The sequence below is a fragment of the Argiope bruennichi genome, chromosome 2, assembly GCF_947563725.1.
Source record: "Argiope bruennichi chromosome 2, qqArgBrue1.1, whole genome shotgun sequence".
In the NCBI taxonomy this organism is placed as follows: domain Eukaryota; kingdom Metazoa; phylum Arthropoda; class Arachnida; order Araneae; family Araneidae; genus Argiope; species Argiope bruennichi.
This window is the reverse complement of record NC_079152.1, coordinates 137,843,589-137,861,058: the sequence shown is the minus strand read 5'-3', so window position 1 is coordinate 137,861,058 and position 17,470 is coordinate 137,843,589. Positions and strand designations below refer to the sequence as shown.

The following is a 17,470-nucleotide window of genomic DNA, read 5'->3' as shown; positions in this document are numbered from 1 at the left end:
TTTTTAAAAAAATGAATAATTCTTTTAACAGGATAAAAAAATTGTACATTTTTCAGTTTTGTTGCAAAACAAGCTACATGAAAGTTTACGATAAATAATATATGTAATATACTAAAAAAGAAGCCTACTTTATCAAAAATATATACTCTTCTCAATCTAATTTCTTCATTTACCAATTTGTAAATTAAATTGATTGGAAATTGGATTTATATTTTCCAGCATTATTTTTTATTCAAACAGGCTATAAAAATTGCACATAAAATGCAAAATTCAATATATATGCATATAATTATTTTCATGAAACAAAAAAATGTAACCTTTATATATAATGTACAAAATAATTGATATGTACTTGATTATATATATATATTATAAAAGATATAATTTGATGGGTTTTCAAATTTATTTTTTTGTGACTGGAAATCAAGGTGAAGGTGTTAATTGAACAACACCTTTTTAAATAAACAAATTGATTTTAATGGAAACAAATGATTAACAAAATGATTTTTGTTGGAATGAATCAATTATTAAATCAATCTATATTTTTCTTATTGTATTGTAATGCATCCTTTGATAACATACTATTTTTAATTGTTTTGGGATGAGTTTTCATTAGAAAGTATTTAATTTTTTTAATTGTATTTTGAAATAGAATAAGAAATTTATTCTGAAGCAAGTAAGGAAGTAGATTTAATGCAGAAGTAATGTTTCCTTATGAAAGATCTGTTTTAAGAATGTCATTTTTTCTGGCTTCTGTTGATCTGGATCTGCTGATTTGATGATTGCATGTGATCCAATTAGTGCAGTTTCATAGTGATTTCTGTTGTAGGAAACCATGGATTATGTGATAAATCATATCAAATATTGCAGAAGCAAAAGGTTTTTTTAAACAGAACATTAAATTTGATTTTACTTTGAATTTGAATATTAATTTTATTATTACTTTTATTATGGTATAGTTACACAATCTCCTCGATCAGGCATGATAAATCAATGCATTTTTATCTTATTTTTAAGTTTGTAATAGCCATTTAATGTTGTTGATTTATATGGATGTTTTATATGATTTATTGTTGTTCTTTTTTAAACCATAAGTTGTTCAAACAGTTTTCTTGATTATACTATTCGAGCTGTATCTGTATATATTTTAAGTTAAGATGTTATTTGTACTCTTGTAAAATTTTAATTGCATGGAAATTTTTTATTTTGTTGTTTATAGCTAGAAATGTCACAAAATTGGAAATCTATTTGGATTGTAGCTGCAGTGGCAGTTGGTGTAGTTGGAGTATTAGTTTGGAAGAAAAAGAAGCGTTCATTTGTAAAAGTTGGAACCATTTCCAAGCTCTATTTTTTCCCAGTTAAATCTCTAAAAGGTATCAATGTTACTAAGGGAGAATGTACAAAATTAGGATTTGAAGTTGATGGTTTGCTTGATCGGTAAGAAACTGTTTTATTATTGCACTTTTTTTTTTTTTTTACATCTTTATAGTTAGGAAAATTTTGTCGTTAACAATAAAAAAAATACTCGATAAGTTATTAAAATAATCTTGATTGTAATTATATTTACGATGAACTGATATATTTAAATATATATATGTAAAAACTAGTAACTAATATTCTATATGATGAAATGAATGCTGTTTAATTTCTTGGAGCTCTCTCTATTTGTAGGTGTCAAACATCTAGAAATATTCATAAAGAATCTGTCCATCATCAGTGATTTATTTATATCTGATTTTCCACATGCTATGAATTTGAGTTGTCATTGTTTATAGATCTGATTCATTATTTATCATTTTAATGTGGGTGCATATTTCAGTGATGTTTTAGTATTTTTTTTCATTTAATAAACAGTTTTTAAAATCATCTTGATTATCTGTCGTGTCTTATGCACCATAGTACTTTCAGAATCATAAATGTGCAGTTCATCTTTGTTCTAAATTTTACAGTACCGTAACTTCACTTTCTTATTTCTCGTAATAAACAATTTAGGAAAAATTGCTTATTACTACTATTATTAAAAAGACATTTTAAAAAGTTTTTAAGTGGTATTAAAAACGTTTTTTGCAGCAATATTTTTAGAAATTATCTCTAAAAACTCCAAATCTAGCTTAATTTTTAATTAAAACTTCGAGAGAATCATCCCAAGTGTATATTTCCACCCTCCAAGCTGTATATGTGCTAAATTTGTAATTTTAAGTCAAACAATCTATCTTGTATTGCAAAAACCAACAGAGAAATCATGGCCCAAATTCTCCTTTATTATTAATAAAAAATATTTATTTTAAAAAATTATTGAATTCATTGCTCATTTCTTCTAAAAATTTAATGAAAAGTTCTTTTATACACAAACTATAATTACTATATATTTTTTTTTTAATTTTGTTATTCCTTATGAAAGTATGAAATAAAAGTTTAATTAAATCAATCAACTAAAAATTAATTGCATAGTTTAATTTTTACAAAAATGAAACTAGACAATTTAAGTAAAAATATATAATACATTTTTCAAATTCTTTATAAAGTATGATTGTAATATCATGAATCATAACCTTTTTTTAATCCTATGCATTTATTTTTAGACAACATTAAATAATTCTTTAATAAACTAGTATAATTTGATTTATTTAAAAAAATTAATGAAATTTGGGTCTGAATTTGATTTCTTTTAATTTTATCATATAATTTATTATTGTTTAATTTATAATCTTTTCACAGTTCTTAATACTAAATTATGATGATATATTTCATTGGAACAAGGTTTTCCTTGGTCTTTGAAAATCCTTAATTTATTGTACTTGGTCTCCAAGTCTTGATACTTGTATTCAAATGCCAATTCGTAACTTGGTACTTCGAATTTGCTTTGGGTCCTTGAAAAATAGGTGAAATATAAATCCACTATTTTTTGGGGGAGAAGAGAAAATCAGTTTGTGTCTTCAATTTTTCTTGACAATTCCTTCAGTTGAAAGCTGCTGATAAGTGAATAATCTGGGTACTTTGAGAAAAGGGAAAGGAGAAAGCAGGATTACCACAATCGCAAAGGAATGTTGGAAAATAGCTGGAGATAGCATCATCAAGCCAGCCATTGTGTTCTATAGTACTTATATATTTAAATGAAGTAAAATGCAATGTGTGGGGAATTGTTATTTATGTAACTCTTGCAAGAAGATTTCAAACTTGTTCTGAGAAGTGTTTCTAGTCTGCAAGATTGTAGAAAATTTGCCCTGTGAGGCAACAAAGTGCTGTTACTTAATTTCATTTAGCATTTTTCATGCTTTAAAAATGTTTTTAATTTAAATATCTGGCTGATTTTAATATGTATAGTCTGATTTTTGATAATGAATTCAGAAAATGAAATAAATAAGCTTACACATGTATTTTTGAAATGGAAAATATATGAAGTATATTTGAAGTAAAATTCAAAGATGTAACTTTCAAGGGCCATTCCATAGCAAAAATATTTATGAAAATTTTATAATTCTATGAAGAAATTGAATTTGGGAAAGATTTTATTTGTCTTGATGGATGATGCTTTAATAAATTGGAAGGCGAATTCCAGAATAATGTATGTGACAATTACTCTAAGATATGTATGAATGTAGCAAAAAGACAAGAATCTGTTTCTTCCTACATTTTAAGAGGGAATCGGGTAAATAGCAAGACAAATCATATTTATATTTAAATTTTGATGGTATTTTTACATTCATTTTAGTTAGTCATGTATGTGACAAAAAACAGAAGTGTGATTGGCTAACACTAACTTTTTTTTTGGGGGGGGGGATTCAATAAATTATATGCATGAAAAATGCTTAAAAAATGTTTACTGTTAGAAAAAGGATTAATCAAACCAAAATATTAACTTTTTTTTTTTTAACAAAATACAATTTTTTCAGGTCATGTTTGTGACATCTTTCAATTTTACATAACCGAATTTGGAAATATTACAATACCGTAACTGTTAATTATGGACATTGGCAATATTTTAATTATATCATCATGTTAAATAATTCCTGTATCATTTTCTTGATAAATGAAGTTAAGTATAGATACTTCTGTAAGAAAGCTAAATTGGTATCAGATTGACCTAAAGCAGATATTTGTACAACAACCTTTTTCCCATACATTTTTACCTGTACAAACATGCCAAGTGAAATATTTACAGATGAAGTGTGATTTTTTCTGCAGGTGGCTGGGTACTTTTGAAACATTGATCTGCATTTTCACAATAGTGTAACTCTTGTATAGGAGTATTCAAACTTAGGATTGGATTTTTTCTATGTCATTCTGCAACATAGAAATAACCATAATATTTAATACTACTTTTGCAGCAACTGTAGCAAAGTTGATTGCATTCTGTACTGTGGCTCTTCTTGCCTCCACTTCTGTGTATACTCTGAACTTAGCAGTATCACCTATACCATCAACAACTCCCTTCTTCCCATGGGAAATTGCTGAATATTTCCATTCAAAATCTGAAAAACTCTCCTGTATTTTGGATAATACAAAAAGAAAGTAACAAATAAATTTGTTTTTAAACTCATTGGGTGGCCTATCACTCCAAATGATCAGTTTTGGCTTATTTCTTTGAAATTTAATAATTTCAAGAAGTTTTAAAATGAAAGAAGGTACAGATATCGTAGATTTATCTTTGTTATCACTTACACTAAGATAACCATGTTTTTTTTCATTATTATTATTTTCAAATAATAAGCAAAGTTTTGTTCATTCCAAACAGCAGATTGTATTTAATTTTGCCACTCACATGAATAACTCATTGCAAAATTTACTGGCAATGCTTCAGTACCAGTTTACTTAATATCAAATTGAAAGGTGTCAGCTTGGGACAGATTTAATTTTTACATATTGCTTGAAACTTTGAAAGTTAGCTAAAATGTTATCAGCCAAGTCAAATATGCAACATTCATTGGTTTCCTTAAAGAAACTCTTATTTTCCAACTGATCCTATTGATGCCAGTGGACATTAGAAGCATCATTTACCTCCCCCTCCCCCCCCCCTTTTTTTTTTTTTTTTGCTTATAAGACTTAAAAGCAATTATCCAGTATTTTTTTCACAATTAGTCTCCCAGACACTGATCCTGAGTCTGAATTGCAGAGTACTTCTTTCCAAAGTTCATTTTTATTGTTAATATTTGATCCTTTTGGCAACATAATAAAGTTTTCGTGACTCTTACATTTACATTGATCAATAGGCGTGTCTTTAAAAAGAAGAACATTTTTCGGTCGTAAACTGCGAAAATTTGATTATCCAGTATTAATGCTTTGGCTTTCTTCTTTAGACGAAGCATATGATTCTTTCATGCACATTGTAAGATAAAGCTTATGAACATATTTTTTAATATCATTTTCCTAAATTTTTATTTTTTCATGCATTTCTTGAGCAGTATACACCATATCTATTCAGCATAAGAATTGTGCCATAAGTTCTTTATTTTTATTATCACTAGCATTAGGATCCCTTTCCTTTTGTAGTTTCAAACCCATCTTTTTCACTAAATTGCTCACAACAAGAATTTCGAGGTGATGTTGTTAAGGCATACTAAGTTTTCTTTATTGTTTTGCCAAGTGTTTGGGGGAATTCTGTAAGGAGATTCTTTTGAGATAGTCTCAGTAGAAGTATTCAAACTTCAAAATTCAGTAGAAGTTATCAACTTCCTGTCTGCTCTGCATTTCCTTTGTCTTTCTCTGGCAGCTTCCATTTATCTCTCTCTCTCTTTCATAGTTATTGCCTTTATATTCTTAATTTTTTGCCTTAGCCTTTCTTTCTCTTTAAAATTAGGATCATTTCTTTTTTTCTCATAATGTCTCTTCTGTGTAGCATTATTATTTTGTCTTTTTTCACAATCCATATTTAATGCTTCAAATAACAAATTTACACAAAGCTGTTTATAGATTGTAAAAACCTATTTTCAGCATACTTTAAACACCATGTGCTGTGAAATATGGAGTAAAAATTAATTGCAAGTTTTAATTAATAAATAAATAAGATTCTGCTGCCATCTAGTGAGATAAATTTAAAACTTTGTTGTATGTGACATGAAATTGTAAAATATATATGACTGTTTGAAGTCACATATCTAACCACAATGTCACATACCTGACCATTAAAAATTATAGTTTAAATTTAATATTCTTTAAAAATTTAAATATTATTTTATCATTAATAAATAATAAGTAGTAGTTCATTAATAAATAATTTTATCATTAGTAAATAATAATTTAGAATTTTATGTCAATTGTATGACACAGAAAACAAAATACATGCATAAATGGTTATGTTTGTAACTATCCATAACCTTGATAAATTTTCATGGTTTAAGAAATACCAAAACAGGCATTATTTTGTTATTTTTTATTATTTTCTAACTAAAAATGTAATAGTAATTGAAAATTAGGAATTTTTGGCATATGTCAGAAAATGCTATTTATGATAAGATTAATGTTTTTAAACAAAAAAAAAAAAAAAAAAAATGTAAACTACAAGAAAAATCAGATATTTTTTACTAAAAATATGCACCACAGTTATGATAATATATATATATATATTACCTTGGTAAGAGATTTTAACTATGAATACCAAAATTCTTATATTTGTTTCACTTCAGGAACCTGTGCCAATTACTTTGGAATGATTTTATTTTAGATTACCTAAGGGGTGATGTGTAGTAAGGAAAATTGCTACTTTTGGGGGTCTATTTCTTGTTAAGCACATTTATCTTTAGCTATTCTCTTTCAGTAATGATATTCAATAACTTTTTCAATCAAAATATATTTTTTTTCATTCTAAGTTATTATGCATTGCTCTATATAGTGCTTAGTAAAAATTGAATATCTCTTCTTCTGCTTTCTTTTGGTGAGATCAAAGTATATTTTTGCATATGCAAAAACATGGAAGATTTCCATATCTGAAAACAGATAATATCTTTATTTTTAGAATTTTGTATGTCTTCTCTAAACTATATATTTGCCTGGAATATGAATTGTTTATATCCGAAGAGAAAATCAAACAGGCCCATTTCTGTTAATAAGTTGAAATTCATTCTTTCTATTCTTGATGATGGGTAAATGATGAAGGGAAAAGAAAGTGATTCAATTTAAATTCAATTTTAATAATAATAATAATGAATCAAATTTAATAAATTCCAACTTTTTAATAATGTCACTTGCAATTCAACAAAGTTTATGGAGTTTAAAGCATCCGATAATCAAATTGATAAATTTTTATAAAAATATTTTGAAGGTCAAAAATCTTATCAGAAATTGGGAAGATAATTATTAAATTATTCTATCCCATGGCTAGGCAATAATTAAAAGGAATTTTATTTTTTTTTAAATGTTGGAAGTTGAAAATCTTAAAAATAACATATCACAAAAGTTTGATTAGAGATGAATTGGCAAAAATGCATTGGAGCTGAGAATTTCCAGTTCATAAAAGAATTTAAAGCAGATAGGGTTTTCCCCCTTCATATAATTTAAATATGTGGAAATGAAAAGATAAATGAATAAAGATTATTATCTCGAAATGATGGAAATAATCGAAGGAAAAATGCATGCTATTAATTAAGTCATTTAAGATTTTTTAAAAAGTTGAACACTATAGGAATGGCTTCTGTACTACAGAAGTCTGTAGACAAACTAGTTGAAAAGACAGAGAAGAATAGAGATTTTCGATGCATAGTGGAATCAAATAGTTATAAGAATTGAGACTAATAAAAAAAAAGTTTAAATGATATGTTCTTTCCAATTCTTTACTTTAAATATAAATAAAGGTCTTTTATATTTGTGTATGTTTCTTGTATTTTCTCCTTTATCTGCCAAACATTGGTCAAAAGTAAGGTCAGAGTTTCTTGTGGACTCAGCATTTCTTAATGAATTATATTACAACTATAATGTTATTGTATTTATGAAGTGAGCACCCAGTAAAAGTTTGTATGAAATCAGCATCCAATAATATCCCATTCCATTTCTAACAGAATACTTGATTTGAAACTTTGACGATTTAAGACTCACTTCAAACTGTACGTTTCAGCTTATTAACTATAAAATGTGCCTAGCATTCATCCTTGGTGTTTACATAAGAATTTAGAAGTAATAAACAAGAGAAATTGGCCTGTTTGAACATTAATTGTAAACATATAATTATGTAAATTTATCATTTTCATTTTTATGTCTAAGAAGTATAACATTAAAGTACCTGAATTTTCTTAAGAAGGTCCATAGAAGTCCTTGAAGTGGATTAAAGTCAAATTGATATTTCTTATTTCTGAATAAGTTCAACATAGACTTCTATTGTTTTGTTATCATCAAAAAAATTGCAGTTAAAAGTTGAAAAGTGTTTTGCTTAAAGAGAAGTAAAATTCCATTTATGGAATTTAAAAGAAAATCTATAGTGCAATTCTATTTTAGTTTTTTATTTTTTTTTTCAAATGTTCATCAATTTAGTTTTAAAAATATATTTAAGATCCCTCTTACTTGGTATCCCCAAAGCATCATATTTCTTTTTCTTATGCATGATTTCAAACTCTATTCATGCAAAAACAATTTTGAATCATTTTAAATTACTCATATACATAAAACATACTTAGAGAAGATATTAATTGAAGTGTACTTATGCTCTACCTTTTAGCTAAAAAATTAGTATTGAACTAAACAATATATTGTTCTCTGAACCATCTATAATCTTCAGAGTATTAATAAGTATAAAGTTTGAATACTAACAAATATATCTATATAATATAATATAATTTTTTTGGAAGACATCTGTATGTCATTTGCATTTTTAGTTATTGATTTATTTGTCTTGAATATATTTTACATATAATTTCTTGATATTATCATTTTGGATTATTTTTGATAATTTCAATTCAAATTCCCATTATTAAAAAATTATTCTTAATGATTAATATTTTTCATTTCTATATCTTTCTATTGTGCTATATATTTGAAAATGTCCTATTTGTCTGCCTTTATATAATTCTTATTTAAGAAAACTTGCCCCTCCCCTTTTTGCTAGATCATTTATGTTGGTAAATAAGGAAGGAGTTTTGGTCAGCCAGAGAGAAGGACCAAGTTTGGCATTACTAAATATCCAGATTAATGGCAACATTCTTCTCATCTCTACACCTTCTGGTACACAACTTAAAGTTGAAATTAAAGATTCAGTGTCTCCTAGTGATAAAATTATTCATTGTAGGTAAGTTAATTATTCTTATTGTGAAAAATCCAATTGTGAAATTTCATTTTGTGAAGTTTTATTTGTGAAATTCAATCCAAAAGTAAAATATGGAGGCAAACATATTTTGTTTGGAATTTCAATAAAATGAAATATATAAAATTTACATGAAATGAGCATACAATTTGAAAAAATGATTGGCGAATTTTGATCCATCTTGGTTGAAATAGTGATGGATTTAAATCCAGGATTACTCACACCAATTCTCAAAACTCAATTTCAAGTTGAAAAATCTCTTTTTCATTTACTCAGTAGCTTATTTTGCCTGTGCCATTTCCCCTTTCATCTTTTTCAGTGTAATAAACTACAGTGAAGTAGCAAAACATCAGTCTTTTTTATTATTATCAGTATTTGATGAATTATTTATGAGGACAATCAATCTATGGAAAAACGTCCAGTAAAAAACTATTGTTCTGTCAAACTATTTAAATATAAAAAAAGTTTATATATATTTAATAAATATTTACAATCTGATCTGCAAGCTTACAACATTGAATTAAAAAAGAATTGTCCAAGGACTCCAAAGTCTATAACAGTATGGTGAAAATAAATATTTAAAATTATAATATATCCTGAGTAGTAAATACTAAATAGTGTAGAAGATGTATCAAACGATCAGTCCATGAAATGCAAATCCTCTTACTTTATTGTAACATCTCTATGATAACAGAGCTGCTAAACTCCTCTTGATAATTAATCAGCTCACTCATAGAATTTTTTTATTGTAAAAAATACATTTTGTCCTGTGTTTTTTATGGTGTAATTGATCATTATCTTTAGAATATTGCATTTTTGATACTTTATGCACATATATGTGAAATAAAATGTGATAGGGAACGGGAGGCCTATGACCCCATGTGACAACATCAACATAAATATATATATATATTATTCATACATATATATATTTAGAATTGAATATACATATTATATTCAATTCTAAATATATATATGTATGAATATTCTTTCTACTTTATAATGAAAATAATTTTCAACACAAAATATTATTAATTTCTACATACTGACATTTTTGTTTTTGGGATTTTTAAAAAATTTCTAATTTTTATTAACAATAATGTAGCATTAAATTTTGTTCTTGTTTGTACACAAGGTTGAAGAGACTTTAAAAAAAAAAAATCTGGTAATGATAAATATCATGGCTAGGTCCAGAGGGCTCTGCGTCCTGTGTGAAATTATTGTAGTGTCCTTGCATGTATTGGTATTGGTCTTCATTCTGCTGTGTTTTAGCTGGCAGCCATATTGTAAATGAAAATTTTTTATTGGAATTAATACTTCTATATGCTTGGCGTTGTGGCGTTTTATGCCACGGCACAAGCTTTGTGTTTGATATATGTTACAACATCGAGATTAAAGTATGCAAGAATACAAACTCTTTATTGGTAGCAATGAATACTCTGTTTGGCTTGTGATTATGCTGATATGATAAGGTCTTCATTTGATATTGCAGTCCTTTCATCATAATTTTTGCCAAATTCTTGAGCACATTTGTAATTCTTTTCAGATTTTGGAGAAAAACTGTCATTATATTTTGCTGAGAAGACTATTAACAGATATCATCTCAACATTGTTTCTTGTCTTTAAACTTCTGAACAAAATGAATTAAGCAACAAACTCAATATCCATTAGGAATAAATTAAAACTTTCTTTATAGGTAACATTGACAGCTTTTTTTTCAGACTGGTTTAAATCAATTGTTAATATGAATTTGTGTATCATTGAAGGTAATAAATTCGATCTCTACATGTGTGTATGCATGTAATGATATTTTAAAATCTGGTTTAAACTTAATTAATTTCTTAATTTTTATATTAATTTAACCCATATTAACTCAATTCTATAATGTTCTCTTATTTTCTAATCCAATTCCACATTTTTTACTTAATTCAACACGAGCTCTGTAAAATTGCTGAAATTGACTATTTTCACACTCCGAGTGAAGAGAAAGAATTCTGCCAACCTAAACAAATTCTTTTAAAAGATCTTTATTTCTCCCTTACTGAAATTGACACATGTGAAGAAATCCCTATCAGAATCTCACTGTATATACATCTCTTCATTCCTGCTCTGGTGCTCAATACCGTTGTGTGTTTTATCCTTATTATCATATCTTAAAGAAGTTCAAGCTCCTTGCCTGTGCCAAATGACCCATCCAGATTTCCAGGATGTCATTTTTGTGTTCCTTCTCACCACAATAATAATAACCACCTTCCTTCAAGTAAAGTGTTGCTCTATATTTCAGTGCTCAAAATTTTGTCTTCCTGTGTTTCATCAAAAAATGATTAGTGTTAAAAAAAAATCTCCATCAGAAGTTCCTAACTCAACATTTGAAAGATAACAAGTGAATTCATTAATAATATAATTATTCCTTGCATAAATTCAAAATTTGTATTGTGTACTTTTATTTTATTTTGAATTGCATATTTAAATTTTAGTACTATTGCAAATGATTTTTTTAAAGTATTATTTAAAATATTGAATTTGTGAATCTTTTGTCCAATCTATTATTCAAAATCTATGCATAATTTTAAAATGTATTTTATTTGAAATTTGCCATACTTCTATTAAGATCAGAAAAATGATTTCCCATAATAAATTAAATTTATCTAATTCCAAGATTTTAAATTAAGAATAAATAAATAAAGTGATGACACATGATAATCAGAGAAAATTTGTGAATACCTCAGAGGAGGTTTTTCTATAACTCTGATTGTAATTTAAACAATCCTCTAGTATCTGTTGTGTCAGAATACTTTCATATTGTTACGGAACTACCTCTTTCAGGGTTCTTTCTCGATTTGTTGGTCGATGAAATAAGCAGTCCTTCAGTGACAGACGACTTTTATTAACAAGAAGACACTTATACAAAGAATACAAATATACAGCCAAGGCGAACACAGAAAACACACTGCAACACACAGTGGCCCACAAGTAGTAATCAGTAGCAATAACAACAACACACAAAGCGGCCAGATAGAATTTAGCATATAGGGGGAATTCACTTATCTTCACTCTATGGCCTCTCCAAACGTCTGCAATTCTCCTCTGTCTCTTCGCATTAACAGTATCCAGCTGCCGACTCACTACTACAAGACGTCACTCCACACACGACAGGATGCTGCTTCTACAATAAACGCCAGGACTCGGCACACAGCTCAGTTCAGTTCAGCAATCGCTTGAGCTCCACGCAAAGCTTGTTGTTCGGTGGATTATTCCGCCTTTGCATCGTTATCCTCTCGATGACTCGATACTTGACCACGACTCACTGCAGCTTGAGACTGCCGGTCTTTTATAGTTCCCAGGAGGTGGGCGGAGAAAAGCAGGTGTATCTCATTTCCTAATGGATGAATCGCTAAAATTCTCGAAGTTTCCAGTAATATCTAGTTTGTCGTCATGCTCTAGGATTACTGACTTGACATCCGATCAGCATCAACAGGACTGACCTTAAAACGATCTTTCCAGTGATTGAACTAAACGTGCTGGGAAGCAACATTACAGGTTAGTAACAATATTTTAGTGTGCATACAAACCTTGAGAATGAAAAAAAATTATTGACCAAGGTTCTTATATTCTTCTAATACTTATGATAATCAGCATATGATAATAAATACCTCAGGAGAAATTTTTACTCCTCTGCCTGCAATTAAGCTATCTTCTGTTATCACTTGTGTCAGAGTACTCCCAAGTTTCCTAATAAAAATATTTTTTTTTTTCAAATACCCAAATATTTTTTATGTTATTTATTTCCTAAGTGTTTATTATAAAAGTATTTTGAATTTTGTTTTTTATTTACATTCCAAAACTTCATTTAAAATCATAATTATATTGATATTTTATTTAATACTTTAATATTGTTACAAACCTGTAATTTTGCTTCCCAGTGCGAATAGTGTCATCATAAGAAAGACTGATTTACAGTCATCCGTATTGAATGCCGGATGCCGAGCCAGTAATCCCAGGACTTGGCGACAAATGGATAATACTCGAAACTAGGGATTGCAATACCGGGATACCGAATTCCGGTATTTTGATCCATTTGTACAATTTTGTAATACCGGTATTCACAAGTTTAAATACCGGTTTTCCGGTATTTACTAGAAATTTTTAAAATTGTCTCCACTATATATTCAGGTATCGCCAACATAGCAAAATAGTATACGTTTTTGTTTTTATGTCTCCCTAACGGGCGAAATTAATTAACTAATTAATGGATTAATTAATTGCTTAAATCTAAATTAGCGAAACATGGATTATCCCTGAAAGAAGAAATTGCATCCATAATGACTGATGGAGCAACAGTTATGAAAAAAAGTTGGAAAATTGATTGGTGCAAATCAGCAATTGTGCTATGCTCATGGAATTCAGTTAGGAATAATAGATGTATTATACCAAAAAAATAAAGAACAGAAGAATCCAATACTGTGGATATAGAAACTTCGGATTCTAACTTCGAAGAGAATAAGAGTGAGAGTGATATTGACAATGAAGATAATAACAATGTAATTGTTGAAGAAGTTATTGCTAATGAGGATGAAATATTAACCCATCAAGTATTGCTTCCTATAATTTATCAAGTTCGGAAAATTGTTAAGATATTTCAACGTTCCTCTATAAAAGATGACATATTATTGAAATACATACTAACTGAAAATAAAACAGAATATATGTTAATATTAGATTTTAAAACACGTTGGCACCGTTTAGTCCTAACAGCACACATCACTATCTGAAGATTATATATTACATTCAAAAATCGCACAGAAGAAAGGCATATCGAAATAGAAAATGTCTTATGGTATTTACATAATTATAATGATTTTAAAAATGAAAAAGAAGAAAAGAAAATAACCAATTCAAATCTGATTAAGTTTATAGTAAATTTTCTTAAAATTTTTTATCCGTAAACCTATCCACATTCAAAAGAATTCTGTTCAGTTATCGAAGATTATGATGACACTAATGTCGATAGTGAAAAGGAATTGTCTCTTGAACAAAAATTAGAATTGGCGATAAATAAGAAAATTTCAACGAACCAAAATACAATACAGAAATCAGCTATATCCAAACCATCCGATAAGAAATCGATTTAGTTGAAGATGAGGGATTTAGAGGTAAATACTTGGAAAGAGTATTTCGCGCATTGCTCACAGTACCACTAACTATCGTAGATGCCGAAAGAGCGTTTTCGACAGCTAGTAATTTTTGCACAAAATTACTTTTCAGGCTAAATGACAGTACAATCGATGCATTATGTTTTTTAAGATCACATTTCAAAAATTTGTATAAGTACCACAAACTGAATAGTGATATTTACAATTTTTTGTGATTTAAATAAATAAGTTGTTCCTTTACTTTTTTGTAATTCTTTATATACTGTTATAATTTATAAGCTAAAAATTATTTTTGTGATATTTACCCTTTCTAATAAAACTGGCAAATAAAACAAAGAAACACCTGTGTTTTCTTTCTTTTTTTTAAAATTTCTAATACCGGTATTAAGATCTAAAAAATACCGAATACCGGTATTGTAATTTTGGTCCCGTATTGCAATCCCTACTCGAAACTTCGAGAATTTTGTCGACCCGTCCATTGGGAACCCAGATGCGCCTGATTGGTTTAAAAGCTTCTAGCCCCGCCTCCCGACAACTATAAAAGGCCGGCACTCTCAAGCTGTGATTTGTAAGACCCAGGCTCATAGTACTTTAAACAGATCAATAGCTAAACAATTAAAACAACATTCTCAACCATTTCTAACCCTTCAATTCCGTAATTTAAATTCCTATTAAATCTTAATAAAACTACAATTCATGTTCCATCTCGCCCCTCCTATTGCCAGCCACAAATAGAATCTTACCCCATCCCCCTCACAACCACTCTACCGGCAATTTGTGTTTTCGTTCACCTAGCTTCCCAGAATGCACTTCCGACATAGCCAAACCCTCCAGCCGATCCAAGACGACCTCGCCGACAGATGCAAGCCTTCCATTGGACGAGAGACGTTTGAAGCCAATACTACTTAAGACGATGTTCCCTGCCACCAACCTCTTTCAAGGCCTTTCCCCACTTCTGCGTAGACTACCATTCGCAATGCTCCAAGTCTTAGTCGATCGGAGATGGCGCCCTACGGACGCCGGCGCTCCTAATTGATTTCGTTGTGCTGTGATTTGTGTGTGTGAGTAGTCGGAGTTGCCGACAAGTAACGAGTCTCCCAGAGAATAGCGAAGCAACGGCGAATTACCAGCGTTGTGTGGAGCGAATACTGAACTGATGTGAGCATCGAGTTCTGTTGTCTACTGAGGAGGCAGCGTCGTATATTGTGTGTAATATTCAGTTGTGAGAAGTAGTGAGTCGGCAGCTAAAGCGAGAGAAGTTCAGCCGTTGGAGAGAGCGAAGCTCCGAGGAACCCCTCTCTTGCTGGAATCTGTCTAGCCGCTTCGTGTGCTGTGGACGATTACTATTTATGGGCTACTGTCGTCTGTAGTGTGCTGCTGTGTGCTGTCCTGTATTCGTCTTCTTTGTGTTCGTCTCTTCGTGTGGAAATAAACGTCGTTGTTTTCTACTGAGGCCTGCTGATTGTGTATTCTCCACGCCATATCACTACCACTAATTTAACTCATATTAACTTAATTCTAAAATTTTATCTTATTTTCTAATCCAATTCCACCTTTTTTATTTAATTAATTAAACACGAGCTCTGTAAAATTGCTGAAATTGACTATTCTTACACTCCGAGTGAAGAAAAAAAATTCTGCCAACCCAAAAAAATTCTTTTAAAAGATACCTATTTCCCCCTTACCTAAATTGGCACGTGTAAAGAAATCCCTATCAGAATCTCACAGTATTGTTACTGCAGAGACCGATGATGGCCCTACAAATGATGATGAGAAATGAACTAATAATTGCGGTTTAATTAATGAAAATGATTCTAAGAATTGCGGTCTAGTTGTAAAATACGGTTTATTTGATTATGAGAAGGGGCATGAAGTCAACCCGCTACCAAAGGTATGCATCGCGTTCGGAGTTTAAATCTAGTTCTGGCGGGTCATGACCCGCGCATTACAACAGAGAGATCCCCAACTTGGCGCGTTGATAGCAAAGTACTGATCATTTGAAAACCTGTTATGTTGCTTCCCAGCACGGTTAGTTCAATCACTGGCAAGACCGTTTTACGATCAGCTCTGTTGGGTGCTGATCGGTCCCGCTTTGATTTCATAGCTTGGCGACAAAATAGATATTACTGGAAACTTCGAGAATTTTTGCGATTCGTCCATTAGGAACGGAGATACGCCTGATTGGTCCAGAACTTTCTCCGCCCACCTCCTGGGAACTATAAAAGACCGGCAGTCTCAAGCTGCAGTGAGTCATTTTCGATTCCGTGCCCAGCCATGGAAGGGGACAAACGCAGCGAGAGCGATGTCTCTAGCAATGCCTCTATGAGAAGTCATTACAAATTCAGATCTGAACATCACTCGACACTTAGTGTTCGATGTGACGGGATTCAGCAGGCCGAAAAAATGTGGGAGTTTTCCAATGGAAATATGGAAAGGACAACAAACCCTGCAACCGCAAAAGTATTCCAGAAAAACCGTGATGAAGCCACTGAGAGATTGAAGGAGCTGGGACCCTGCATCCTCCCAAAATGTCGTGCACACACAGAAAACAACACTTATATCTGACCCCACTTGGTAGCCTGCCAAGGAAGAATAAAAAACAACAGAGAAATACTCAACACCTTTAATGATACCCTACAAATTATGACTAAAAATAATCAAGAGCACACCATCCAATTCCTCAATGACCTAAGCAAAGCAAAAGAGTTCAAAGCAAAGATAGAAAAACTTGAAAACGAGGTCCAATTTCTTATGCCTTGTCGAATAAAAGGTTGTCAAAAGCATGTTCCCGTAAACGAAGAAATGGAAACTGACCAGCCCTTCCAACCTGTCGACAAAAGACACGCATCAAAAAGAAAAAACTCAATTGAAAACCCAGACCTTACCACCAGCAATAAATTTCAAATTCTAGAAGAAGCGACCCCACAACCAAGAAAAGAAATTCCCCCTATACATCTGAAACTTTCGGAAGGCTATAACCTAATATTACAACAAATCAACAGAGAATACACCAATACTGATCATACCTACTCAAACGGATTCATCAAGTTCACCCCCGGTACCGATGAAGAAAGATTGGGAATCTTGGATT

At 30.1% G+C, this 17,470-nt stretch overlaps 1 protein-coding gene across 3 annotated transcripts in view; it reads left to right on the top strand.

Annotated features, from left to right (window-relative positions):
• The window catches only part of LOC129962430 (mitochondrial amidoxime-reducing component 1-like), a 41,416-nt gene that overhangs the window by 9,725 nt on the left and 14,221 nt on the right, over positions 1 to 17,470 (top strand). For all 3 annotated transcript variants that reach the window (XM_056076201.1, XM_056076200.1, XM_056076199.1), the window contains exons 2-3: positions 1,220 to 1,437; positions 9,032 to 9,211. In XM_056076201.1, the coding sequence (XP_055932176.1) occupies positions 1,226 to 1,437; positions 9,032 to 9,211 (392 nt within the window). In that variant the 5' untranslated portion in view covers positions 1,220 to 1,225. The remainder of the gene's footprint in view (positions 1 to 1,219; positions 1,438 to 9,031; positions 9,212 to 17,470) is intronic.